The sequence below is a fragment of the Dipodomys spectabilis genome, unplaced genomic scaffold (assembly GCF_019054845.1).
Source record: "Dipodomys spectabilis isolate Male_0828 unplaced genomic scaffold, ASM1905484v1 ptg000024l, whole genome shotgun sequence".
Taxonomy (NCBI): Eukaryota; Metazoa; Chordata; class Mammalia; order Rodentia; family Heteromyidae; genus Dipodomys; species Dipodomys spectabilis.
The window spans coordinates 26,348,623-26,376,285 of record NW_024870701.1 but is presented as its reverse complement, the minus strand read 5'-3'; the positions used below and the strand labels follow the sequence as shown (position 1 = coordinate 26,376,285).

The 27,663-nt window shown below is 46.9% G+C and overlaps 1 protein-coding gene across 2 annotated transcripts; it reads right to left on the bottom strand.

The window, feature by feature from the left end:
- Nucleotides 1-365: 365 nt before the first annotated feature.
- Nucleotides 366-25,905, bottom strand: Lipg (lipase G, endothelial type). 2 transcript variants are annotated; one of them, XM_042675349.1, is made up of 10 exons: nt 25,577-25,905; nt 22,071-22,252; nt 20,211-20,390; nt 18,748-18,859; nt 12,370-12,591; nt 8,940-9,182; nt 7,979-8,099; nt 6,921-7,139; nt 4,318-4,422; nt 366-1,412 (listed from the first exon to the last, which is right to left on the bottom strand). In XM_042675349.1, exons 1-10 carry the CDS (start codon nt 25,671-25,673, stop codon nt 1,391-1,393), a joined length of 1,503 nt encoding a protein of 500 aa, XP_042531283.1. In that variant the 5' UTR covers nt 25,674-25,905; the 3' UTR covers nt 366-1,390. The 2 variants fall into 2 exon arrangements, with proteins under 2 accessions (XP_042531283.1, XP_042531284.1); XM_042675350.1 differs by lacking the exon at nt 8,940-9,182.
- Nucleotides 25,906-27,663: the final 1,758 nt, after the last annotated feature.

The following is a 27,663-nucleotide window of genomic DNA, read 5'->3' as shown; positions in this document are numbered from 1 at the left end:
CCATCAATCTAGTGGCATATGGATGAATCTCACCAGGCCTTGATTTTGCACAGTAAAGATATTAACAACTGCCCTAGTCACTTCACGCTAGTTAGATGGCACATGCACAGACTGCCTTAAAAGTATAAAAGGATATCTCTGATATCATGTTTATTAATTCCAACCAAGATCTAGAACTGGCTGAGCACCAGTGGCTCATGCTTGTAATCCTAGCTCCCCAGGAGGCTGAGTTCTGAGGTACACAGTTGGAAGTCAGACCAGGCAAGAAAGTCTGTGAGACTCATCTCCATTCAGTCACCAAAAAAGTTAGAAGTGGCTCAAGTGAGCCAGCCTTGAGCAAAAAGAAAAAAGAAAAAAATCTCAGGGACAGCACATAGAGTTCAAGTCCTAGTACTCCCTCCACCACCCAACAACAACAAAAAATCTAGAATTGGAGGTTTTTCCAAGAAGTTAAGGCACTGTTAGGAAAGCAGAATATTTCCAGGAAGAAAGGACACTGTGGGATCTCAGAGTCAGCTCTGTGGACAGACAGACATTAACTTCTGTAGAAATGGGTAGAGAACACATCTTCCAACTCCCTGAACAAAAAGACTGCTTCAAAGCAATCACATTTAGCAATCAGCCACCACTGGGGCCAGCATATTGCTCTTAGAGGAAATGACCACCGTTAACCATGGAGAAATAGGCTGGAACCTCTTAAAGCCTCGGGCCACCAATTCTTACATCCTGTGGCCCTCTCCCATGCCCTTCTGACTTCCCCTCACGGGTGTACTCATGGATCACTGAACTGGATGGAACTCTAGGAACCTCAACCCCATCGGGTTCCAAATGCAGAGGCTGATAGAGGTGTCTGCTCCCATAAGCTAATTAGTTTAAATACTCCAAAGGAAAACAACGGGAAAAGAGAAGAGCCGGCGCTGTGTGCTTCAGAGAACAAGCTGGGGCAGAGGAAATGCCTAAGACATAGCCAGTGTCCATCCACGTATCCCACCGAACTCCTACAGCAGGGCCTCCCTCCAAGTGGCCAGGCCCTTGCAGCCCACCACACGCAGCCACTCCCCAGCCTGAGTCCGCTGCTAGGAAAGGCACGAAGGGGCCCGGGCATCTCGGTGCTTACACACGAATCCGAACGCGGCTCTGGAGGTTTGGAGTTAGAATGATCTAGAGTTGGGAACTGGAGCTTCGGCAGTGACAGGCCCCTCCTGAGAGAATTCACAGTCATGTTCATCGTAGGGGACAGAGGAAAGGGAGTCTGGCAAGCACGAGCCTCCCGGGCTTCCAGGTGAAGGAGAGGGCGTTCTGTCCCCCGTGGGTCTCAGCAGTAACATTCCTCCTTGTGCTTGGACAGCAGAGTTGGCGCATGCGCTGTGCAGCAGGACTTTCTGGCTCCTCAGGCTAGCATCATAGTGGGACTGCAAGGAACCGTGAGAATATTGGTTAGCTTTCCACCAGCACACAGGCCACCCTGTATCAAGGCCAAGCTTTCTGGCACACCTGTGGGGCTAGTTTACTCCCTTTCTTTTCAGAAGCAATGGAAAGGCCCTTGAAGAAGCTTCTTTTTCCTCCCTGCCCAACAAGCCACAGGTCCACTCTTGAGACATAGCCCACCGACAGCCTTCTTTCTCTAGGCTCCAAGTTGTGCACAACCCAGCATGTGCATTCATGTTTTGTGGAATATACACATAAGAACACACACAGACACACAGAAACACAAGCACACACACACAAGTGGAGGACAATTCAAGTGTCTTTTTGTGTTATTCTAAAAACATACAAAACTGTCATGTGGCAGGAGGTAGAGTCAAAAGACCTGGATTCCAGTCTCCGCTGCAGGCAGAAGTCACAGAACCTCTCAGCACCTCAGTCTCCTCATCTGTGAGCAGGCAGTGAGGTCAGGAGGGCAAATGCTAACAGCCAAGCTTATGTCTAGGATGCCACGGCTTATTATTTAGACTGGCTATGTCCAAAAAGGGAGGAGGTTGAGGTCCAAGAGCCATGGTTCAAAGGCAGCTTGGGTAAAAAACTCAGGAAGACTCTTTTATCTCCAATTAACCAGCAAAAAGCCAGAAGTGGAGTTGTGACTCAAGGGGTAGAGTGCCAGCCTTGAGCAAAAAGCCAAGTGAGAGCACAAGGCCTTGAGTTCAAGCTTCAGTACTGGCACCAATTTTTTTTTTTTAATTTAAAAAGAAGGAATGTGAGTCAAACCATATAGTTCTCCATTGTTAGGAAGTTCAGGAGCAGAAAAGACTAAAATATTGGCCAAGCACAAGTGGCTCATGCCTGTAATCCTAACTACTCAGGAGACAGATCTGAGGATTGTAGTTTGAAGACAGCCAGGGCAGGAAGTCTGTGAGACTCTTATCTCCAATTAATCACAGAAAAATCCAGAAGCAGAGCTATTGCTCAAGTTGGTAGAGTGCTAGCCTTGAGCAGAAGAGCTCAGAGATAGAGTCCCGAGTACTGGCATAAATAAATAAATACAAAATATTGTATCCTGTATCACAGAATAACAGTCCTTCCTGAGTGTGATCAGTCTCCATGGCTATTTGGAGGACTTTCATATGAGCTCACATGAGACTGAGTCTCTTAATGAGATGGGAAGATTTGGACCATGTAAGTCCTGTGATCACTGAGCATAAGGTCTATTGAGGCTCCTAAACAGGAGACAGAGCAGCTGGGGGTGCAGCTCAGCCCTCAGGGTTGTCAGACAGTTAATCACAGGGGCCCCTAAGCCTGAGCACAGCTGCTTGATAATTGGTACCCAGACCAAGATGAGACCAAAACCAGACCATTCATCTGAGCAAGTGGAACCTTCATGCTCAGATGAGCAGGCTTCTGAATAAACTGATCTGCTTCAAATCCTCACTCTGCCATCACGATCTGGGAATCTTGGGATAGTGACTTCATCTCCCTGAGCCTCAGTTTCTTTACTTGTATCTAAGGACAACAGTGCCCATCTCCTAAGGTCGGTGGTAAAATTAAATGATGACATCATCACTGGAGATAGAATGGGCACCTATGGATGTGCAGGATCACCTTGCAGTACCCAGTGAAGACAAGGGCTTAGGGGGAGACACAGAGGGAGAAGGCCTCCTTCCTCCTTAGCAGACATTTAGGCTCAGAGGGCACATGGCAAGTTCCCATGGAGGAGTCCATTACCGTCCTCCGTGATGTGGGCCTTCCTCCTCTGAAATTATGGGCTTTCCACATGGAGTAGTGAGACACTAAAGCCTTCAGTCTCAGTCAGCTCCAGCTCCACCCATGAGCATTCTGCTTCCCAGAAGAGAGAATCAGGCCTACTGACATCTGTCCACTCATACTTTGACCTTGACCCTACTCCTTAGTACAACCTGGTGTCCAGAAGGAAGCTAGGAAGGCTGGACCCTCCCAAAGCCCTGGGAGCCACAGTGGGGATATCAGTCTAAGATGAAGGACATGGATGCCAACCCAAGAGATTTAGTGACTGAAAAGATCTCATTCCTGCAAGCCTATGTGCAGTGAGCATCTAGAGAATGTGGTAGGGGTAGCATTATCATGTACTGTAGGCCTCATGCCTGAAATCCCAGCTACTAGAAGGCAAAGATGAGGAGGAATGCAGCTCAAGGCCAGCCCAAGAAAAAGATAGTGAATCACCGTCTCAACAAAAAAGTCAGGAATGGTAGTACATGCCTAGTACTCCAGTTATGTAGGTAAGAGGAGCACAGTCAAAGACCAGACCTAGGCAAAACCACTAGACCCTACCTGAAACATAATGAAATAGAAGAAGATCTAGAGACATGACTTAAGTGATAGAATGCCTGCCTAGCAAGTTTGAGCCTCTAAGTTCAAACCCCAGTACTACAAAGATAACATAAAAGCAAAGAACAAAAACAAAACAACAAACAACAAAGAGTAGAGGGGACATTCATGCCCTCCGTCACCCCATATTTTCTTTTCTTTCTTTTTTCCTTTTTTTTTTTTTTTCTTGCCTGGTTCTGGAGCTTGAACTCTAGGCCTGGGAGCTGTCTCTTAAGTTTCTTTTGCTCAAGGCAAGTTTTCAACCACTTGAGCCACAGTGCCACATCTGGCTTTTTTGAGTGGTTTATTGGAGATCTTCAGATCTCAGCCTCCTGAGTAGCTAGGATTACAGGTGTGAGCCACTGATGCCTGGCCCCATATTTTCACTTAAGCATTTGTCTGCCTCCTCCCAGCAGAAGGTCAGCTCCATGAAGAAGGGCCCTTCTATCTGTTTTGTTTCTGCTACCTCCCAAGTCCACCCCCAGCACATGCTAGGTGATCAGCAAAGGCTGTAAGTAGACACAGAGAAAGCCTGGGTACCTGGTTTCATTTTTCATTCGCCACCCATCTCGACACTTGTGAAACCAGAGCTCTTGGCCAGGGGAGATGCTGGTGTTCTCAAGGTCTTCTGCACAAAACGTCAATCTAAGAAGAAAGAGAAAACACTGATGTAGTCCAGACTGTAGGGAGTACTAGGTAGTGCCTTCAGGATTCCACCAAATGAAAGGGAGAAAGAGAAGTTTCCATGCTCTGCCCAATGCCAGAGACTTCAGCCTGTTCCTCTCTACAGGACTCCCAACAGCCTCTCTATAACAGCCTCAGCCTTAATCATACCTCGCCTGCTGCCTCCTCTCACCACCACAAGGTCGCTTGCCTCTTTTTGTATGAGTGTATGCCGGTACTGGGACTTGAACTCAGGGCCTCACTCTCTTGCTTGACTTTTTCACTCCTGGATTGCACTCTACTACCTGAACCACACTTCCACTTCAAGATTTTTTTTTTGTCAGTCATGAGGCTTGAACTTTGGGCCTGGGCACTATCCCTCAGCTCTTCAGCTCAAGGAGAGCATACTACTACTTGAGCCCCAGTGCCACTTCTGGTTTTCTGGTGGTTTATTGGAGATAAGAATCTCATGAGCCAGCACTGGTTGCTCACACTTGTAATCTTAGCTATTCAGAAGGCTGAGATCTGAGGATCACGGTTCAAAGCCAGCCTGGGCAGGAAAGTCTGTGAGACTCTTATCTCCAATTAACCACAAGAAAACCAGAAATAACACTGTGGCTCAAGTGGTAAAGCATTCACCTTAGGCAGAAGAACTCAGGGACAATGCCCAGGCCCAAAGTTCAAGCCCCATGACTGACAAAAAAGAGTCTCATGGACTTTCCTGCCTGGGCTGGCTTTGAACTGCAATCCTCAGATCTCAGCCTCCTGAGTAGCTAGGATTATTCTCACCTGCCACTTTTTGGGTGGTTAATTGGAGATAAAAGTCTCGTGGACTTTTCTATGTAGCATAGCTTTGAACCTCAATCCTAAGATTTCGGCCTCCTGAGAAGCCAGGATTATAGGCATGAGCCACCAGTGCCTGACATGACTGCCTGCCTCTTAAAGTCATGGCATCTTGAAAACTGTCTTGTCTACCTACCCACTGCCCATGACCCTAAGCTTCCTGCACCTCCCAATTTACTACAAATGCATATCCTCATATTAACACTGGTTTTGGCTATTACCATTATTCTTATGCCATGAAGTTAAAAATGAGCATCTTATTTTACCATAACCCCATGCCTCTTGAAATGCTTATGGTGCAAGATCTGTGGTTGACTTCTCCACTAGACTGCAAGCTACTTGAACAAAGAATTCAAGGAGCCTCTAGGATCATGCTCTATACATAGCCATTGTCAAGAGCAAATGGAATTGGGCTGCAAATCACAATCAAAGGCTTAGTAAAAGGACACCTAAGGCTAGGTACCAGTGGCTCATGCCCTGTAATGCTAAGTACTCAGGAGGCTGAGATCTGAGGGTTGAGATTCAAAGCCAGCCCAGGCATAAGCTGCACTTCACAAGAGCTCTGAACAAAAAAGAAAGGAAGGAAGGAAGGAAGGAAGAGATGTACAATTAAGAAGATCACAGGATTAGGGCTACCATCTCTGAGACCCTCCAGTTCACTGGGGTTAAGACCAGAGGAGAGAATGCAAGGCTCCAGTTCACTCCCTCTGCTCCCAAGCCAGCCACAGATGATGGATAGAAACAAGACATGGGAAGAATTGTAATGGAGCAAGCATTAGAGGAGGGACAAAGAAGGTGGAAGCAGCTGCCTCCACACCCCGCCCCCAGCCCCAAGGCTGGCATTGGCCACTCTACAGTGGAGGGTAGGACTTGGATAAGAAAACCTCTCTGGACAAAGGTCTCCCAGGCTCCACTGCCTCTGAGCCTTCCCGGGCCCCTATTGAGACAGAGGCTGCTCTGAGAGGCAGCACTGTATGAAGGGCTGACATAGAAAGGTCTGGATCTTTCATGCTAAGCTTGAGGTTCAAAGAAATGGGGAAGCTGCCAGCTGCCTTGGCACAGAGAGCTCCCTGTCATTTGAAGATGGGACCCCAGCCCACATTCCGTATTGATACAGCCTCTGAGGGACACACACACACACACAGTAATGAGATGCTAAGCAAGAGTGGGTCCTCTCCAAGATCCCATCTGTGGGACAGGATCCTCCGGTTTGCCTCACAAGAAACTGATCAACCAGTCAGCATGCCTGAAAAAGCCCTGTCCAGGGCTGGGTAGAGTGCTTGCCTAGCAAACAGGAGGCTCTGAGTTCAAATCCTAGTACCACCAAAAACAAAATTAAAAAAAAAAAAATCCCAAAAGCCTGGTCTAGAAGAACTGCCCTTCCTCCCCGCCCTCCCCCACACACACCCCACAATAGATCAAGGGCTGAATTTCAGTTCCTACCCCACTCTCTTACCCCACTCATCCAAGGGCCAGAAACCTTGTTTAGAAAGCCAAATTTCCACATTACAGAGTTGCTTGAGACTTGCTTCCATGCTCTGAATACAAACATTGTAGGTACACACGGGGCAAAAGAAAGATGTGGCAGAGACACAATGTGTAGGTAGATAGGTGGGCAGAGGGGTAGGAGGACTTACTTCTGCTGGGTTTCCCCAGACTTGACCCGAATGCGCCGGATGTGCAGCTCCCTGGAGGGGTTGCTGGGTTGAGACAGGTAGCTGCGAAGCTCCTTCCACAGACTGTACCAGGACTGAGCTGTCCCCTCCCAGGTGAGTTTAATCTTCAAGAGATCACCCAAGTCCTCTTCAGTGTAGACCAGGAAGGTGTTGGTGGCGTTCAGGTTGATCTGATCCACGCTACAAAAGCGAGACAGAAATTCATTCCACACTTTGCTATCTGGGAAACTGCCACACTGTGTGGGGTGACATGGGGGAAGATCCTCCCTCACAACCGGAAAGAGGCATCAGGTCCCACCCACTAGACCAAGGACAGAGCTCAGTTGTGCTCCTACAGTTCCTGATGTCCTCTCAAAACCATTCCTGAGCATTTCAGCATTGGGAGTTCCCAGGAGATAGGACCAAGAAGGAGCATAAGTGAGAAACTGAGAAGTTACATCCCACACACCTGTGCTGTCCCTCTCCCCCACAGACATGTCTCCTGCCCAAGTCCTAGCCCTTTCCCATTTTGATTCTCCTGCCTCAGCCTCCCAAGTGCTTGGATTACAGGCATGTGTCACCAGACCTGGCTCTACGATATTTCTTCACAATCCCAACATTAATTGGCAGGATGCCTGTCCCTAGTGTGAATCAGGGACACACGGCCACATGCCCCTCCTGTATTGCATTAGTAGAGAAGCTCCAAGGATGACGTTCATGAAGTTCCAGGTTTCCTAAAGCCTTGGGTGCCAGGCGTTGCCTGAACTGAAACAGCAGTTTCTGTATAGCTGATCCATTTATTTCCCATGCTGCTGATTCACCTCAGGAGCCTCCCTCCCAGAAACCTTCTGAGTCAAGGGCTTGAAGGAAAATGCACAGAGAAAGAGAGGCCTCAGAGGCCAGCAAGAACCACCCAGTTCTTCCCTCTGGGCAATCTGACTACACTCTGCCCTTGTTCCAATGAGCCTTTGTGCCTTCTCTTGTCAGACCAGCTTGTTCTCTGTCCTGAACCAAAGTTGCAGAGACATCACAGGACTTACATTTCCAATGGTAGAGTCTGGGAGTCCGCATTAGTGCCATACAGGGTGACATAGAAGGTGGGCTCCAGTTCTCCCCTGTTCTTGTAACTGAAGATGTGGATTTTCATCTGATAATGGTAAACTGCAGACATGGCAGAACAAAGACATTTGTGAGTTTCACAAGCCTTCTCAGGGTCCATAATGAGTCAGCTAGCATACTGAGTTTTAGAGACTGATAACCTTTCGGTACAGTTCAACCTCCAGCCTCCTTCTGTTTTCTCATTTTATCCAAGAGCATAAAACGTCATGAAAGCATCAAATGAACTTGGGCATAAGAAGAGGTTTCAGGAATTTAGTTCAGGTTCTTTCTAGCTGTGTGGTCCTGGATTAAGGAACACAATATCAATGTCTCTGAGTCTCAACTTCCTCTTGCACAAAATCCATAAAGCACAATGGTTTTGCCAGGCACTGATGGCTCATAATTGTAATCTTAGCTATTCAGGAGGGTGAGATCTAAAGAACACCATGCAAAGTTAGCCTGTGCAGGAAAGACTGTGAGACTCTTATTTACAATTAACAAGTCAAAGCTGGAAGTGGAGTTGTAGCTTAATTGGTAGAATGCCAACTTTGAGGGGAAAGAGCTAAAGGAGATTTTTGTGGCTAAGTTCAAGCCCCAGTACTGACACAAAAAAAAGAAAATGTGGTTTATAAAATGTTATAAAAATGTAAGCTATTGATCTTCCATTCATTCTGCTTCACATTTTGTTGAAATCAAAGGAGAAAGCAACTATGAAATAGTGTTGGAGAGTTCAACTAAGATAAAATTTAAGCTACTGATTCTATAACTGTGGGGTCATAAACGGTTCCTCACCATTATACAACGTGATCTGATCTACAATACTTGGTATAATTGAGCTGTTCAGTAGCAAGGTACTAAGAAGGAGGAGAAAGACAAAGGGGCACCCTGTGGCTGGAAGATTACCTCTGAAAGGCATGCCTGCGCGGGTTTTGAGGTACATTTTGCTGTTCCTCCTGTTTCTCATTTTTTTAACATTGTAGCCAATGCTATTACAACGATTCTTCCGGCAGCTGAGACAGATCCCCTTTTTGAAACGGTTGGAGTCCGTGCACTGGAAGGCAAAGCTTGGCTTGTCCTGATTCACCAGGGAGTCAACAAAGAGATGTACAGCTCGCTCATGCTCACATTTCACCCCCTCTGTGATTGCTGGAGAAGGGGAGGGGAAACAAAACATGCAGAACAAGCCTCCTCTGGATGATTACAATGTTCAATCAACAATTACTAGACACCTCATCAGTGAAAGCTGTGCTTAGTGAAGCTGTTAATAAGATGCCTGTGATATGCTAGGCTCTTGTGAAGGGAGGGATTTATGAACATTCCAGGGAGTAGCTGTTTTCTCTCTTGATTAGAAGACATCACTAATACACAGAGAGAGAGAAAGAACAAGAGGGGCTGGGAAGGTGGCTCAGTGGTAGAGTATTTGCCTTGCATGCCTGAGGCCCTGGGTTCGATTCCTCAGCACCACTTAAGCAAAAAGAAAAAAGCCAGAAATGGCACTGTGGCTCAAGTGGTAGAGCGTTAGCCTTGAGCTGAAGAGCTGAGGGACAGTGCCCAGGCCCAGAGTTCAGGCCCCACAACTAGACCCCCCCCCCCAAAAAAAAAAAAAACAGAACAAGAGAGTTCCTGTAAGGGCTAAACAGAAGGATGTAGATATGTATGTGGTACAGTTACCAAGTCCTAACAGATCTATATGGTTAGAAAGTGCAGAAAATGCATCAAATGCTACCCTATCAAATGCTACCCTTCATCTCATCCAGGCTCCTCATATGGATGATATGATGGCTCCATACTTTTGTAAATGAAGTTTTACTGGAACATAACCATCCATATTTCATTTGTTGGTTTATGTATTCTCTATGGTTGCTTTCATGCTATCACAGCAGAGTGGAGCTGAAAAAAAGTCCTATAAGCCTACAATATTTATTGAGTAACCCTTTAAGAAAATACCAGCATCATTTATTCCAATCCCTTCAATTACAGACTATAACCCAAAGGCCCTTAGAGATGAGACAATTTGTTCAGGGTCATGGAGATACTTGGTTGTCAAGAAGATAATTGGAACCAGGTGCTGCTGACTCACACCTATAATCCTAGTGAATCAGGAGGCTGAGATCTGAAGATTCCAGTTCAAAAGCCAGCCCAGGTAAATCCAAGAGACTCTGATCTCCAGCAAAAAAACAGAACTGCAGGTATGGTTCAAGTGGTAGAGCATCAAAAGCCAAGTGAGAGGATGAGGTCCTGAGTTCAAGCCCCAGCACAAGGTCAAAGGGAAGAGAGACAGATGGACAGAGGAAAGAAGGATGGAAGGAAGGAAGGAAGGAGGGAAAGAGGGAAGGAGGGAAGGAGGGAAGGAAGGAAGGAAGGAAGGAAGGAAGGAAGGAAGGAAGGAAGGAAGGAAGGAAGGAAGGAAGGAAGGAAGGAAGGAAGGGAAAGGAAAAATAAGAGTATAACTTGGATTTCTTTTGACCCAGAGTATGTGATTGTTTTTGAAGTCAGAGGCTAAAGCCAATAGTCTAAGTAATTCCCAGGATCTGAAGAAAAATATGGCAAAGGCCCCCTACACTCCTCCTTACTAGTACCAGCAATCTTACTGGCACCTTGCATGTCATCATCCTACAACGAGGGGCAGAAGTAATCAGGCCCCCAAGCCTTAGGGCTACTTGGATATTCATCACACTTGGAGAAGGGAAACCTTAATACCAAGTGACAAAGTGGGACATACAAAGGGCAGAATGTCAGCATGGGGACTGGAGCTGAGACTTGGGAAATGCTGCCAGCACCCAGGGGAGTGTGAGAATGGGAAATCTCCATGGCAGTTGCCCACTGACCTGCCCAGCAGTCTTAACAGCAAACTGACCTCAGCCCAAATCTGCTGAGAATAGGCTTAGGCATTCAGAGGATGAATAGCAATAGCAAAAGCCTCTTAGTTTTGCCTCTTTAAAATATTACCAAAGGAAGTGGCACTGTGGCTCAAAGTGATAGAGCACTAGTCTTGAGCAGAAGAGCCCAGGGACAGCGCCTAGGCCATGAGTTCAAGCCCCACAATCAGCAAAATAAATAAATAAAATGTTACCAAAAATTTAAATTTCATGTGTCCATATTACAGAATATTATGCAGCCCATAAAAAAGGGTCAGGTTAGTAAGACTACCTCATCTGGTATTTAAGAATGTCCCTAATGCTGGGTGCCAGTGGCTCACACCTGTAATCCTAGCTACTCAGGAGGCTGAGATCTGAGGATTGTGGTTCAAAGCCAGCTCAGGCAAGAAAGTCCATGAGATTCTTTTTTTTGTTTTGTTTTGTTTTGTTTTGGGTCCGGTCATGGGGCCTGAACTCTGGGCCTGGGTGCTGTCCCTCAGCTCTTTAGCTCAAGGCTAGCGCTCTACCACTTCAGCTACAGTGCCACATCCGGCTTTTTTCTTTTTGCTTATGTGGTGCTGAGGAATCAAACCCAGGGCCTCTGGCATGCAAGGCATGCGCTCTACCACTGAGCCACCTTCCCAGCCCCGTCCATGAGATTCTTATCTTCAGTTAACCACCAAAAACCAGAAGTAGCCCTGTAGCTCAAGTGGTAGAGCGTTTGCCTTGAGGTGAAGAGCTCAGGCACAGCGCCAGGCCCAGAGTTCAAACCCCATGATCAAAAATAAATAAACAAAAAAAAATAAAAAAACCAATGTCCATAATATGTCATGACTGAGCAAGAACGTTGTGGAATAATGTGATTTTGGAATATATATATATATATATCATTAGACACACGGAAATTTGCAAAGAGAAAAGACAATGAATACACACAAATATTCATGCTGGCTACTTTGAAGAGTGAAAGTCTTTTGATTGAAAGACTTTTGCTTGTTTTTTTTTTCTCAGTAAAGACATATGTATTGTTTTTGTCATGAAAAGATATTAATAACAACTGTGAATCCAGAGTATGATATCTGTTTTTTTTTTGGGTCCGGTCGTGGGGCCTGAACTCTGGGCCAGGGCGCTGTCCCTCAGCTCTTCAGCTCAAGGATAGCGCTCTACCACTTGGGCCACAGCACCACTTCTGGCTTTTTTCTTTTTGCTTATGTGGTGCTGAGGAATCGAACCCAGGGCCTCAGGCATGCAAGGCAAGCGCTCTACCACTGAGCCATCTTCCCAGCCCCGAGAGTATGGTATCTGTTAACAGCCATGTAGGATAATGAAGAACTTTAAATGAAGTGTTAGGGCCAGGAGGCAAGGAGGTTAAGAACAGTGAATGGAATGCAATTGGAGGGACTGACAGCTGTGGCTGATTTAGGGGGAGATGGTATAGAGGGAATCAAACACAGAACAATACATAAGAAACTCACTTCCATATGCAATTGATCCCAAGACATCATTCAATCCGCAGCCCGGCTGGAAGTCACCCCCATTGGGGTAGATGTCAATGTGGCCTACCGGCATCTGAATCCCGATGCTCACACCGAAGGAGCGTGTGTAAGTGTGCAGGACATCCACAAAGTCCGCATCATCAGGGGAGAGCCTCTTGTTGATGTCAGCCCCTTCAAACAAGGGTCCGGCAGGATCCAGACCTGCAGCAGGAGAGGCCAAAACAGACGCTGTGAGATGTGCTGAGCCAATGCTTCTTGACTGAAGAGTCAAACCCAAGGGTGCAGAATAAGGACGCCCTCCAAGTCCAGCACCATGAATTCAGACATGGAAGAAAACACAGAGCCCAATTCCATGCGCAGCTGACCCAAGACGTCCTGGTGGGCATAAATGCACCTGTCATAGCACTGACACTTCCTTCAGAAACCTCTCCATGTCCTGAGGGAAGCCCTGTAAACTAGCCACAAGGTTCACACCACTACCAGCTCTGAGCAGCCCACAAGCAGCCAAAACTTGAGCTGCCTGGATGTAAGCCAGTCAGCCCAGTTGGCCATCACTGCTAGTCTTCCACAGCACTTATTTCCAACAACACTTTCACCAAACAACTAAGCTGGAAAGAATTCAGCCTCCCAAGCTGGCCAATTTGTATTTGAACTTACTCTTCCCTTTCCTATCTATGAATCAGGCCCAGCGTTGAGATGGAGAAAGAGAAAAGTATCTCCAAGATCACCAATAAAGAAAGAATCTAAAGCCAGACCTCTAGAATTCCTCTATTTCACAGAGGAATTTTTCCTCCAAACGTTTTAGGCTGAGCCAGCAAGCAACACTGAATAGGGTGCAGGTCCTCACACTCAAAACTACATCAATAGCACTGGGGAGCTTGTTAAAATTCCAGATTCCACCATGTAGCTCTAAATAAAGAACACCTGGAAGGACCCAGGAGCAAAGAATATGTAGAATCATCCAGAGGAGAGGTGGGAAAAGGGGCTAGGCATCTAATCACAGCAATGAGTGAGCCTGTGTATCTCTCTTAATTCTGAGCCACATAAATGGAAAACTATTCCAAACAACTTGCAATAAAATGCAGATTCCCAAGCACCTGACCTCTCACAGATTTCACTGGAGGCATCTGGTATGGAACCCAGAAATACAGATTGGTTTTCCAGGTGGTCCACGGACCAGAGAGTGAAAAACTTCCCTGTGCAACAGGATCATCTATGAAATAACCTGAAAGCCTTAATTTATACAGTTCATGAAAGGTACTAAGAGCTTAAGTATGTGGATATTACTTACTATTCTCAAGCCCAGGTGATTATGAGAGCCAGAAAGGCTCTTGGCCATACAGACACACAGAGAAGAACTGGGGGAAGTTAATAAATGAGAAGTCAATAAGGGTCTGTATTTAGCCTAGAATAGTGGAGTGGAATGGTTAGCCATTGGGCCTGATCCACAACCCCAGGAGACATTTGGTGATATCTGACCCCACTCCCCACAATCCAGCAGGCACAGCAAAGCAGCACTGGTCTCTATGTGTCCAAGCCCACTAGGTTGAGAACCCCTGGTCTATGCCAAACACAGTGACTCAAGACTCTAACCTCAGCACTCATAGTGAGACCCTGTCTCAAAAAGAGAAACAGAAAGAAAGCAAGAATCCCCAATCTAGAAGCATCAAGACCAGGAGGGGATCTGGCCAAGAACCAAGTTCTGAAAGGAGGAGATAGGTAGCAGAGCTGTGTCCTCCCTCCCCAGCACAAGACCCAGGGAGCACACTGGGAAGTGCAGAGGTCCATTGGAGGAGAAACAAAAGACAGACCTACTGTCAACAGTGACCAGTCTGTAGCACCCACAACTTGCGAGACAGGCCAAAGATGAAAACTGTTTCCAGAAGCTTAGATAACTTTATGAATAACCAAGGCAGGAATGGAGTTCAGACTGCTTTGGGGGCTCACCTCTCATCCAAAACCCCCCAAAAAGATGGAACAAAAATGTACCCATCCAGAGGGCACCTTTCCGAAGGGGCATGGACCAAAGTAGTGACACAAGCAGCCTCTCCCTGCCTCTCACCATGTGCACTGAAGAGAAAAAGAAAGAAGGAAAAGGACATTCTGCTTTGCAACCAAAACAAGAGAGAGGCTCTTTGCTTGATGTGAACAAAGGTCCCCACCAGACAGGCAGCGCCATGGAAACCAAGCTGTGCTGGAGGAATGTGGGCAGCTGGGGTCTCACAGTCGGGCACCTACCCAGGCTGAGCCTCTTCTGACAGTCTCTGCACACATCCATGGCCCACAGATACAAGGCAGAAAGTGGCACAATCTACTTCTACTCTACTCTACTCTGTGTGTGTTTGTGTGTGTTTGTGGGGGGGGGGGAGGGGGGAGGGGGGAGTAGAGCTTGAACCCAGGGCCAGGGTGCTGTCCTTAGCTTCTTTGCTTAAGGTTAGTGCTCTACCACTTGAGCCAAGGCTCCATTTCCAACTTTTCCTGGTTAGGGGCTGGGAAGGTGGCTCAGTGGTAGAGCGCTTGCCTTGCATGCCTGAGGCCCTGGGTTCAATTCTTCAGCACCACATAAGCAAAAAGAAAAAAGCCAGAAGTGGCGCTGTGGCTCAAGTGGTAGAGCGCTAACCTTGAGCTGAAGAGCTGAGGGACAGCGCCCAGGCCCAGAGTTCAGGCCCCACGACTGGACCCATAAAAACAAAAAACAAAGCCAACTTTTCCTGGTTAATTGAGATGAGAGTCTGTCTCACAGACTTTCCTATCTGGGCTGGCTAGCTATCTTCAGATCTCAGCCTCTTGAGTAGCTATGATTATAGGTGTACCACAGGTACCCCATTTCTACTCTACTTTTTTTCCTGCACTTCTAAGAGACAAGCAGCATAGCTTAGTGTTAAGCGAAGCCTCTGGAATCTGCTTTTCTAGGATACAAAATACTGGGCCTATTTTTAAATCATTGAATCTTCCTTTTTCCTGTCTGTTAAAGGCTCTGCTATGTGATTTAAAGATAGCATGAAGTACCTCTTCACTTACCTGTCAAATAAGTGTGCTTAAGGTTTTTGACAATGAGGAAGCATCTAACCCAGAGGCTGCACACAGGGAATACTTAATTGATATTTCTTGTGGGGCACTAGTGGCTCATGCCTATAATCGTACCTCCTCAGGAAGCTGAGATCTGAAGATCATGTTCAAAGCCAGCCCAGGTAGGAAAGTCTTTGAGAGTCTTCTCTCAGAAAGCTATAAGTGGAGGTGTCGCTCAAATGGTAGAGCATTGGCCTTGAGCAAAAAAGCTAAGGGACAGAGCCAGGCTCTGAGTTTAAGCTTAGGACTGGAATACACACACACACATAAATCATATTTCCTAAATGAATTAATCTGCTTGCTTTTAAATTTATGATTAAGTGGACACAGGTTCTTTGGAAATGCATAATTTCTTTGTTAGTCTATTAGAAGTCACAGACTTTTAGATGGAACAGAAGACAGTAAAACTCCTGCCAAGTCCAGTCCATGATCTCTGACCCCAGGAAAATTGAGATTCGAGTATGCTCTTGCAGGTTACTGGTGGCCACAGCTCAGAAGTATCACTGGCCTGAGAACTATGAGAAACCTACAACATCCAGCCTCTTAACAGTCAAGACAGCCAGGTTCACAAGTCTGAAAGAAGTCTAACAATGGAAGGTAACAGAGAGGAGACAGCCTCCTCCATCAAACAGACACAGTAAGCCAAATACCTCTTGAAGTGCTGCTGGACACAGGACAGAATTGAGCCCCCACATACACAGAGAGTCAGGAGGAAGGGATGGCTCCTGATAGGCATTTTGCCAGCTCCTCAGCTACCCACAGGCAAGAAGCCTTCACCTCAGCAGCTGGCCCCAAATAAGCATGGAGAAGGAACTAGAAAGTGCCCCCCTCCCCAGCTTATTTCGGATTTAGAGACAGAGCAAGGCAAAGTCTGCAGTTTGTCCTTGTTGTCAAAGACACTTTGGGCTTTGACCTTGGTAGGGACTGCTTGAGTACCAAGTCTGTACCAGACTAGCCTAGCTTTGGAGCATCCAACCTCTCATTCAGGTGCTCAGACAGCTGGACAGAATGGCTTTGGATGAAACTACTTTGCACCAGCAGTGGGTGGGTTAGTGAGCAGTGAGGGATGACCATATAATCACAGTCCACTTTATATACCTCAGGCCTTGTCATCTTGGAAGCCAAAGCTCCAAGTTTTCACTAATGGAATGTACAAGCGTATGTCTCTGTGTGTGAACATATTAGACTTAAGCCCAGAGACCACAATGAAGAGGACCAATAAAACCTCACTTTAAAAAAAATAAAAAATAAAAATAAAAAAACCTACCCTACTAGCTTATTGCCAAAACCTGAAATGCTACTTTTATTAAACCACTCTAAGAATTCCTCTAAGCCAGGCACTGGTGGCTCACACCTGTAATCCTAGCTATTCAGGAGGCTGAGATCGGAGGACCACATTCAAAGCCAGCCCAGGCAGGAAAGTCTATGAGACTCCTATCTCCAATTAACCACCAGAAAACCAGAAGTGGTGCTGTGGCTCAGGTGCCTTAAGCTGAAGAGTGCCAAGACCCAAAGTTCAAGCCCCATGACTGGGGGAAAAAAAAGAATTCCTCTGTACTTGTCTTGCTTTAAAATAAAAACATGAAAGAAAAGGAAACTGGTGAAATCTTTTCTTCCTGGTTTAAATGTACCTCCAAAGGTACCAGTCCATTTGCAACCCAGTATAAGTGGCTTATGGCTATAATCCTAGCTACTCAGGAGGCTGAGAACTAAGAATGACAGTTTGAAGTCAGCCCAGGCAGGAAAGTCCATGAGATTCTTAGCTCCAATAAATCCATCAAAAGGCCAAAAGTGGAACTCTGGCTCAAGTGGTAGAGCCCAGCTTTGAGTTAATTAAAAGATAGCACCCAAGTCCTGAATTACAAGCCCCAAGACCAGTGCACATACATGAACACATGCATGCATGCTCGCACGCACATGCATACACACACACAGTTCATTTGTAGAAAATTATTCCTCAAATTCACATATCAATTCATATGCTTTATTAGGGAACTAGAGCCCAAGCTGACATGCTTGTTCTGCGATCCTAAGGCCCTCCATCATGCTCTCATGCAGTAAGAAGAAGCTACAGAAACTTCTGCTCTTTATAAATTACCCAGTCTGGGCTGGAAAGGTGGCTCAGTGGTAGAGTGCTTGCCTTGCATGCCTGAGGCCCTGGGTTCAATTCCTCAGCACCACATAAGCAAACAGAAAAAAAGCCGGAAGTGGCGCTGTGGCTCAAGTAGTAGAGCACTAGCCTTGAGCTGAAGAGCTGAGGGACAGCACCCAGGCCCAGAGTTCAGGCCCCACGACTGGACCCAAAAAAAATAAATTAATAAATTAAATAAATAAATAAATAAATTACCCAGTCTGTGCTATGCAATTGTAGCGACAGAAAACAATCTAAGGCACCACCCTTAAAATCTTGAATCCATGTCAAAGAATGTGGGAAGGAGAAATAGGTCAGAATACTAGCATTCATTTTAGGAAAGAGGAAGATCTTCTTATATATCGGAGGGGCCTCAAAATGGCAACGAAGGTCTTTCGTACATGGTACCACCACTAAATGATTTAATTCAAACTCTAACATTAAAAGCTCACTGCATGGCAGTTTTCAGAATGGAAAATTTGTTTTGCTATTGGCTTCCTTGGCACCAATATCAGAAAAGTCTCTTTAATTACAAAGTTCAATCACACATTCTAAATGTTACTAGAAAGCATAAAAATACTACCTTAACATCAGAGAGAGGCTACTGGTAGACGAATAGAACCAGAGATAGAATTTACCATTACTTCCTTTTGTCTCAGTCCCTGCAGCCTTGTGGATGGAGTAGGAACACCCCCTCTGTAATGAATACCCAGAAGCCTGGGGGCCAGGGCTCTACTTCAGTTTTTATTCTTCACTTCTTAGCTATATGCCTTGAGCAAGGACTTCACTTCTGAATATTCCCTCAACTGTTGGACTAGACCAGTGGCTTCCAAACTGTACTTTCTGGTGCTCTGAGACCCCGACAGTCTACCAGGGAAGAAAGAGGCCCAAATGGCAAGATTAACTTGAACAAGATTAATAAAGACAGCTTCCACAAGAATATCTTTATCTACTGGTCTTACAGATGAGGAGCCCACACAAGTTAAATTGGTAAAATGCTCGAGATCAAACGTTCTCCAGATTCCTTCCAAAACCAGCCCTCTACAAGTCACTCAAGTGGCCTCATTCAGATGCAACAATTCAGAACACCCAGGCTGGAGAGTAGTAGAAGGAGCTGGGGGATATGGTGGCTGATGCCGATGGAAAACAGAGCTTACCTGTGATCCTGCCCACAGTTCCTTTCACAAAGTTGCCAGCATACCCAGCCACATGTGCCCCAAGGCTATAGCCAATCAAGTGAACATTCCCAAGTGAAAATCCATTCTTTTCCTGAAAGAAGTCACCAAAGCATGTGAGGATAAGAATGTAGTCTTGAGCCCAGGGCCAGCAACCATTCAGCAAGTCCTCCTATGGAGGAGGAGTCACAGGAATCATGGGTATGCATATTCTTCAGGGCATGGCTGGCCATGCAACATGGGTCATGGGCCATGGTCACAGCCAGGGCAGGGAGGTCAAGAGTAGCGGGTGGCACTTCAAATGCCAAGGGGGTGGGGTTGAGGACGTGATTGCAGGGCTGCATGCCTGACTGTTCCCTCATGTTGTCTGTGTGTTTGCTATTCTTTCTGACAGCATCTGTGAGGCAGAGCAAGAGCAGAAGTGGGGAGGACAAATATATCATACCTATTGGTATGATTCACCTCTACTCTGCCTCCAGGAGCTGCTGACCTCCCCACCACAAGCCCACCTGGGCCCCAGACTTAGAGTTTTATCCCCTTCTAGGTACTCAGTAGTGGGAGCTTTGATCCCCTAGCTCAGGAACCAAACTGTTTGCAACAACTTGGGCAGAGAAAAGACGCCTACTCTAGAATCCTAACTAGATTTCTGGATTCATTGGTTCCCATGGGTGACAGGAAGGTCAGGCTAGAATAGCCTTGACTCTCAGATCACCTTGCCAATGTGCTTTGGCCCCTCCCATCCCAGTCAACTCATCTGATCTCAGGCAAATCACTGACTTATAAAAGGCAAACACACTACTTCAAGCTCTGTTTTGCACATTTACTATTTTGAACAAAGTAATAGGCCACATTAGTTTGGTTCAACCTCTTTCCTACCTTCAGCACAGACACTCTTCAGAGAGACAAAAACAGACTCTGTAGCTAGTTAAAATTCTAAGCCTTTCTAGGACCCTGGCTATTCCCAACCAGCCAAAGGGACTCAGCTTGTAAGATCAGCAAGTAACTACCCATGAGGTAAATTTTACTTACAGCAAATTAGCAGGAAAGATCCAAAGATCTATCAATAATTTTAAAGCCCTCTAAAAGTCTCAGCATTCAAATATTTCATGCAATGCTTAATTTGGAAAAAAATTTAATGCCAAAGATTTTGATCCATCTGGAAGATCATGTGTGGTAATATTTCCTAAGAATGTTTGAGTTTAAAATCCTGCTTATGACAAAGGAGACTGTATGGAATTACCATCATGCTATTCAAAAAATAATATATATACCTATGATATGCATATATAATACTATATATACACATATATATTATGTGTACAATGTATTATTTATGTGTTTTACATATATATAACATAGGTATTATTTTATACAAGAGAGAAAAAAATAAAAGAGAGGGATATTCTGCTTATGAGAGGAGATGACTCTCTCTCCTGCTCACTTACCTGCAACCAGTCAAGCAACTTTGCCACACTGTGTCCCACTGCTTTGGTGTTATTGACTGCATCTATGTACAGCTGGTGAGCCAGGGGCAACCAGTCAACCACCACTACATTGGCATCTTTCTCTCTTGTCTGCAAAGCTGATACAAGTTTGTAGAGCCAGTTTTCAAGCATGCCACTCATCTGCAAAGGAGGAATCTTTATTATATTATTCTGAGCTTCAGGAACTCTATTGTACACAGAATTCAGTCTCATGACCTTCTTCCCTCTGATTTTAGAAACTTCATACCCATGAGCAAAGCAATACAGAGGTTAAATTGCTACCTCTTCCATCGATTGATTGATTGATTATGTATGTGTGTGTGTGATTGAAGATTGGAGTCTCACAGACTTTCCTACCCAGGCTGGCTTCAGATCTCAGCCTCCTGAGTAGCTAGGATTATGAGTGTGAGTCTCTGGCACCCAGTTACCATGCTTTCTACATCCCTAGTTTCCCCCACTGAAGCTTTCATAGTTGGCATCCTTTGCTGTTGTCCCCCTGTTTGAAGCATAACTATTGGTGGGGATGCTAGCTAATCTTAGTTCTTGTCAGAGTCAAATAAGTGGCCTGGTCCATCCTTCAAAGGCAGCCAGGGAGGGTTGCCTTGGAGAACTGGCTCCTCCCTTAGAGATGCTGTCGCCTAGGCAAACACAGAGTTAACAAATGGCTCCTTCCCACAACCCATCTCTGCCATCTCTGTTGACCCCAGAGTAGAGAAAATCCATCCCTAGAATCCCAAATTAGAACTCAGAACACATTTTCCCACAGAAACAAAGTTACAAATGGTGGCTGGAGCCAGTTGTAAACCTATCCACAAGTACATTATCAAATAAATGGATTTTCTGTGCCTAGCCTGGGAACTCAAACACTATTTACAAATCTTGCTTTCTATGGGAAAGTGCTGTTCCAAGTTCCAAACACATTACAAAAGAACTTTCTGGAATGTACCCCATTTGTAAGTTGCAGGCTGCAAGTATTTTGCATTTTGACAGGAGGGCCTTATGAAAGTTCAAATGCATGATTCCAACTGCAGGACAGATGGACAGTCCCTTGATCATGCCTTCATTCACATTACCCTTCCCTAGCTCCAACTCTGACTCTAACTGGTGGTGATAGACCTAAAAACCCAGAAAGAATGTAACAGATATGACTTTTCTCCACATTAAGAGGGAGAATGTACCCACCCAGGCAGAGATCTGCTCAGTTCATACTGCCATTTTCCTCCAGACTATGAATGAATGAATCCCTCTCTGGCCAAGAGTTTCTGAGGCTAAGCGTGAAAACTTTTTGTTGTTGAAGTTTGTCATGGGCCTTTCAATGGGAATTGCTCAGCTAGGTCAGATAAAGAGGCCCAGTGCCTTTAAACGAAGCCATCTCTATGCACACAGGAGGGCATCATGCCAACAGCAGTCAACCATCCTGGCCAGCTGGCCCCTCATAAACTCTCTCTATGCCAGTCAAGTTGTTTCAGTTCAGCTCAGCGCCGAAGGCAGGATGGCCCCCTCCGGGCAGTGGTTGACCAATGTAATTAAGTGTAATTAGAGGGTCCTTCAGAACCAGTGGAGCTGGGCTGCTGCCCTCAGGAGAGCCACTTTCTGAAAGCCTGTTGTATGCCAGCACTAAATGCCACCCTGCTGGAGTCCAGATTGCTCCCTCCACCAAGTGCCCATTACATTCTTCACAGCTGTCGGAAACACAAGCAGCCCACAAGGAAAGCAGGGGAAAGTATTTGGAATCTGGAAGCACCCGTATTCTTTTTAATTGACCAAAACAAAAGGAAGCAAATCTTGTATAAAGCCGCAGAGCTCCCTCCCCAGGCTCACCGTCCATCCATGAATGACAAAAAAGGTTTTGGCTGTGGTATTGAAGCCACAGTCTTCTAAAAGCTGATCATGGCCAGCAGAGAAGTAACATCCTTCATGCTCTGGGTCCTTAGAGGTGTGGAGGTTAAACTTCACAGAGGGTTTGGTTGAAATCAGTACCTCCTTGGGTCTCTGGAGCTCATCTGGGGAGGAAGAACAGAGCATGGAAGCTTCTGGTGGCTTGATACTAAGCAAGCTGTGGTCTAGTTCTAGTTCAGTTTAGTTCATGAGAAAGTTGGGTTTGGATTTTTATACCTGCTGAATGTCCCTCATCACTTTCCGGAATAATCATAATGATATTAGAAGTTGCAAATCTCATCTATATGCACTGAGTAGTAAATAGCCATTTGGATTAATTAATTACTGTGGCTTGGAAACAATAAGCTATCTCTATTACTTCACTCTATTCTTCCCTACCAAACTAATTTGGTTTCTTTGTTTTTTTTTTTCCTTCTCCCACATGCCTATTTTACAGCATAGCTGCTTGGTTCTTTTCCTGAAATCATTAGGACTAGTTGAGATTCAGAATTCAAAATATTCCTTTTTCTTTTTCTTTTTTCTTTCTTTCTTTTTTTTTTTTTTTTTTGGTGCTGTTACTGGGACTTGAACTCAAGGTCTTGGCACTGTCCCTTAGCTTTTTCACTCAAGTCTGATGTTCTACCACTTGAGCCACAGTTTCACTTCTAGCTTTTTGATGGTTAACCAAAAAGTATCTTCTAACCAAGATCCTTAGATCTCAACCTCTCAAATAACAAGGATTACAGACATGAGCCACTAGTATCCAGTAAGAAAGTTCCATACTTTAAAACGGCATTATGGACCATATTTTATGTTATATAATACTCCTGGGGGTCTGATATAACCCCATGAACCATGAACTTTACTATTTCTGTAGAGTAATATAGGACCCCTCATGCTCAAGGGCAAAAGTAAAGATTACAAACTTCTTCCTGCTGGCCCAGGCCAGGTTGTGCTGCCAAATGAGTTCGGATCAAGTAAGGTCAGGTCTGGCTGCCAAGTAAGTTCCCAACAAATTTTCTAACTTCATGATATTAGGGGTTTTGCAATGGCAAGCAAGAGGCTGTTGATCTGTTGTGCAGAGCTTTCCTTCATATCCCATCTCAATTCCAACACTTCTTGTAAGGACCTCATGCATGTTCAAGGCCCTCTGCAGAGCCTACAGGTACCAGGCATCCTCTCAGTTTGTTACACAAATGATGGACACTATGGAGAAACTCCTCAGAGGAGCAAGGCCACCCCTCCAGCTCATGGTTATATACAGTACTGCTTAGGACACAGCCCCACTCCCCAAGTGCAGCCCATGCATGGATGGTCATGTACACTAGGTAGGCACCATCATCATTGCTTTATTTCTTCCATGTTGGTAAACATCATTTCATAATGTGTTAGGGAGATAAATACACACTTTTGTCATCCAGCAGTGGAGATACCATCCAGAAGTTTAATTTATCATATAGTTAAGAAACAAAAGGAAGCTGGGCATGATGGCTCGTGCCTATAATCCGGAGACCTAAGGATCACAGTTCAGAACCAGCCTGGGGGGGGGGGGGGGGGAGGAGGGAGAATGTGAGACTCGTATCTCCAATTAACTAGCAAAAAAAAAAAAAAAGCCAGAAGCAGAGCTGTGGTTCAAATGGTAGAACACTAGCCCTGAGTGTAAAAGCTAAGGGACTGCTAAGCACCTGGATCCTGAGTTCAAGCCTCAGTACTGGCACAAGAGAAAAAAAAAAAAGGAAGGAAAAGGAAGGAAGGAAGGAAGGGGAAGACAGAAAGAGAAAGAAAGAAAGAAGAAGAAAGAAAGAAAGAAAAGGAAGGAAGGAATGGAGGGAGGGAGGGAGGATCAGGATCACAGAAGAGAAATTACAGTTATGGAGAGGGAAGTGGTATCAGGGACCATGGGGACAGTGGGGGGGAAAATGAACCAACTGTAATAAGGACAAAGTTCCAGAAAGTGCAGCTAGATACATAAGAACAGAATTTAGGTAACTGTCATGAAAATATTGAACAGAAAACCCAACTGGCAAAAATTTGAATAAGTAGTGTAATTGAGCTTCTCCAACCTACATCCAGACAGCCACTCCCGCAGAGCAGATGGGGAAGCTGAGGAGACAAGAGGTCTGCTGGATAAACCTATCTCCATGCACAGAAGGTTCACCTTGCCATCTGGCCTGATCTCACCCACAGTTCTCCAGCTTCATGTCTGCCATTCTGGGCCACAGTCACTTCAGCCTCTAAGATTTTACGATTATTGTACCCAGATTCGTCTATGGTTCATTCTCTTCCCTTTCCCCTCCCCCACACCCTTGGCTTCTTGCTCAAGGGTCAGGTTCTCAGTAAGGCTTTCTTTAGTCATAAATTAAAATGTACTACCTTGCCCATTAGCCCTGTTTTCTTTTTCTTTTCCTCCATAATCCTTAGTACTATAATTAGTTAGTTAGCTAGTTAGTTAATTTAGCCTGTCTCCCCACTATTGACATGCAAGCTCCAGGAGGACAGGGAATGCCCTACTCCTGGAAGAGTGGCTAGCACTAAGCAGAAACACAAGGAATGCTTCAGGAATGAATGAAATGGCCCCAGCTACTCAGAAGCACTGAGCAGGGAAGCTGGAAGGAACTTTAGCGTGTTTCAAGTCATACTTCCAGTGAGCACAGGAGTTGGAAACTCCTGTGTTAAGTAAAGCCTTCCCAACCATTCAAATGAGCACTCCCCCCTTACATAGCAACAATGGCACTTGCCCAACTTCTGAAGATACGCAAATGAGATGTTGGGACCACATTCAGAGGCTCCTCGTCTTCACTGCTCACAGTTCTGTGACCCTACCCTCACTCCACCAGCGCAAACTGCCATCAAGAGATCACCACCCAGAACCAAAGAGAAAGAAAAGCTAGAAGCTAGGAGGAGGAAGACAAGAGTGGAAGAGAAGATGTTGAGGAGGAAGAGGCTGAAATGAGAGGCGGGCTAACCTTGTCGGGCAGCTTCTCACCCCGAGTTACCTAGGCTCTTCAAGCACTCCTCAAACTAAGGTCAGGCTACCCTGACACCTTAACTTTTGAAACACACCAACATTACAAGGAGGCAGGAGAGAAGATTCAGAGCAGATTTAAGACAAGACAAGGTTTAATTGTGGTTGCTGGCAAGCAGCTCTGCAGGCTGGACAGCGCCGATTAAGGGAACCACGTAAAGGGAGACCGTGGGGAGGGGGGGACTCACACCCTGACCACCTGTGGTCTCCGGGGTGACCATCTAGGTAATACACCACTAAGCAGCCTGGGAAAGTTAGGAGGAGAACGTGGACAGAGCAATGCCCAAGGAAGAAGAATTCCTTAGAAACAGGAATGGTTGGCAGAACAGGGGAGCCCGGCCCAGAAAAGAACTGCGGGGGTGGGGGGGAGAGAAAGTATAATAAGTAACCAATAATTAATAACAATGAACGCACTGCACGTTACCTTCCAGTGGTCCCTCAGGACCCACGGGTGTGGGGCTTCCCGCCGCAAAGCAACAATAGACGTTCCAGAAGAAGAACAGAAGAATGGAGTTTCTCATCCTTCCCTGCCACGCCCCCTCCTCAGAAAGGAGAATTAAAAACAAAAAGTGCCACCCGGACCCCACCACCCCCCCGCGCCGGGAAGCCCAGAAGTGGGCACCAGGTAGTGGGCTGGACGAGAAGACGGTACTGCGGAACGGGCTGCGCGGGCCGCGGCGCGCCGGGAGCAGAAGGCGGAGGGACTTGTTGCAGACCCAGACCTGGCCTCACCCGGAGATGCGGGGCAGCCGGGCTGGCCGCTGTCACTCCGCGGACTCCTGGAGAGGTAGTTTTTTTTAAACCATCGGAGTCATCTGACCCATCGCCAGATGGTTATTTGCATAATTTATTCCCCTCCCTGGACTCTGATTGGTCACACCTTCGCTGACGCCGGAACCGAGGCTTCCCAAAGTTTGAATGAAAGCGCCCCGCGCGCACACCCGCGTGGGCACCCGCACGCGCAGCCTCCGCTTCCCGGCCGGTGGGCCCAGCGGGCTGCCAGGGCCTCCTGTCACTTCTGCTTCACCTGCGTGTCCTCCCCCTTGACATCTAAATCCTCCGCTCGCCCCTGCCTCCCCACAGGGGACATTTCCTAGAAACCGTGCGCCCGCGGAGGACGCACTCGGAGAAGGAAAGGTCACCGCCCCCCTCCGAGGTACAGAGGCGCCAGGAGGTCTCTCCGCGCCCCGCGGGCCCAGCATCCGGATGAGGGTGCGCCTCCGGGGCCTTTCTCTGGATCCCTCTGCTCTCCCTCCCCTTCCCGTCCAGAGAGGCCTCCACAGGTGCGGCCTGCCTGATTGGACCAGAATCCGCAGGGCTGAGCGTCCGTGGGCGTGGCTGGGGCTTCAGGGTCACACAAACCCAACTTGGGGAACTCTGGAGCCAGGCACCCAGCTCTCCAAGGCCGCGTGCCCTCGTAGCCACCGGCAGGTGATAACGGGGCCGGCCACTTAGGGATCTTGGGGAAATTAACAGCTCGGGTAGCAAAGTGCAGAGGGCCGCGCCGGGCACGTGGCGCCCTCTTCCCTTTACGGGGCGACCCTTCCCGGGGAACAGCCCCGCCTCCGCCGGCTGCTGGTAACTACCTGCCCCGTGAAATCAGACACCGTCTCCCTCGCTTCCCCTCCGCTCCCACTCTCCTTTGATCTGTGTCCCGCGGCTAAGAACGCCGGGTGCCAGAGACCTGGGTTGAGAGTCAGCGTCCGGCGCAGGGGAGCATGGCCCAGCCTGGAGCCGCCTAGGCTGGCTTTGCATCGGGGACCCCGAGTGCGCCCACGAGCTGAATGCACGCCACCCGACGTGGCAGAGGAGCTGCGCAAACCATCCACCCTCCTCGCAGTCTGGGAGAGCTGCTCGGCCAGCAGCACCCTTGACCGAGAGTAACCCCGCGGCTGCCAGCCACCCGGCCCGCGCAGGCTGGAGGAGGAGAGCCCTCACCCCCACCCCGTCCCCACAGCAGTCCCGCGCCCCTTCTTCCCTAGTATGTGTGCTCCTGCCTGAGGGACCCCCGAGGACAAAACAAGTCAAGAGCTAGCAGGCCCTATTCTGACCTTCCCTTCTTATTTTATTTCTCCAGCTGCGAGCCGTTCCTGGGCCCCGTCACTCATTAACAATAGGCAAACTGGCTTTACTTATTATTTATTGTTGGTATAAACCCAGTACTCGGTATGGAATGGTTAACGTAAGCCCTAGATAGGTCGCTCCCTTCTTCCTCCCACTCTCCTCTTCCTTTGGCAGACTGTACAGCAGACTCAAGTCAGAGGCTGTCTGTTTGAGGGAGATGAAGCTGAGAAGAGTTGCGCAGGGAAACGCCTGTTTGAAGAAGTCTCAGAACAAAGCTTCTCTCCTCTGCTCTAGGTGTGATTTGGCCAGTGACCTCTGAATAGAAAGCCATGGCAGCCTTGCCTCCATCTCTTTCTGGCTGAGGCAGATCAAGAAATTTTCTGCCCTAAACTGGGGACAGCAGAACACAGCTACTCTGAAAGTGGAGGCAGGAGATCCACTTGAGCC

Excerpts from the sequence above, each read along its gene's own strand:
- Lipg (XM_042675349.1), bottom strand. The coding sequence starts at position 25,673 with ATGAGAAACTCCATTCTTCTGTTCTTCTTCTGGAACGTCTATTGTTGC. Across the intron at positions 22,253-25,576 it reads TCCTGAGGGACCACTGGAAG|ATGAGCTCCAGAGACCCAAG; the intron begins GTAACGTGCAGT and ends CTTCCTCCCCAG. Across the intron at positions 4,423-6,920 it reads TCTGGGGAAACCCAGCAGAA|ATTGACGTTTTGTGCAGAAG; the intron begins GTAAGTCCTCCT and ends CTTTCTTCTTAG.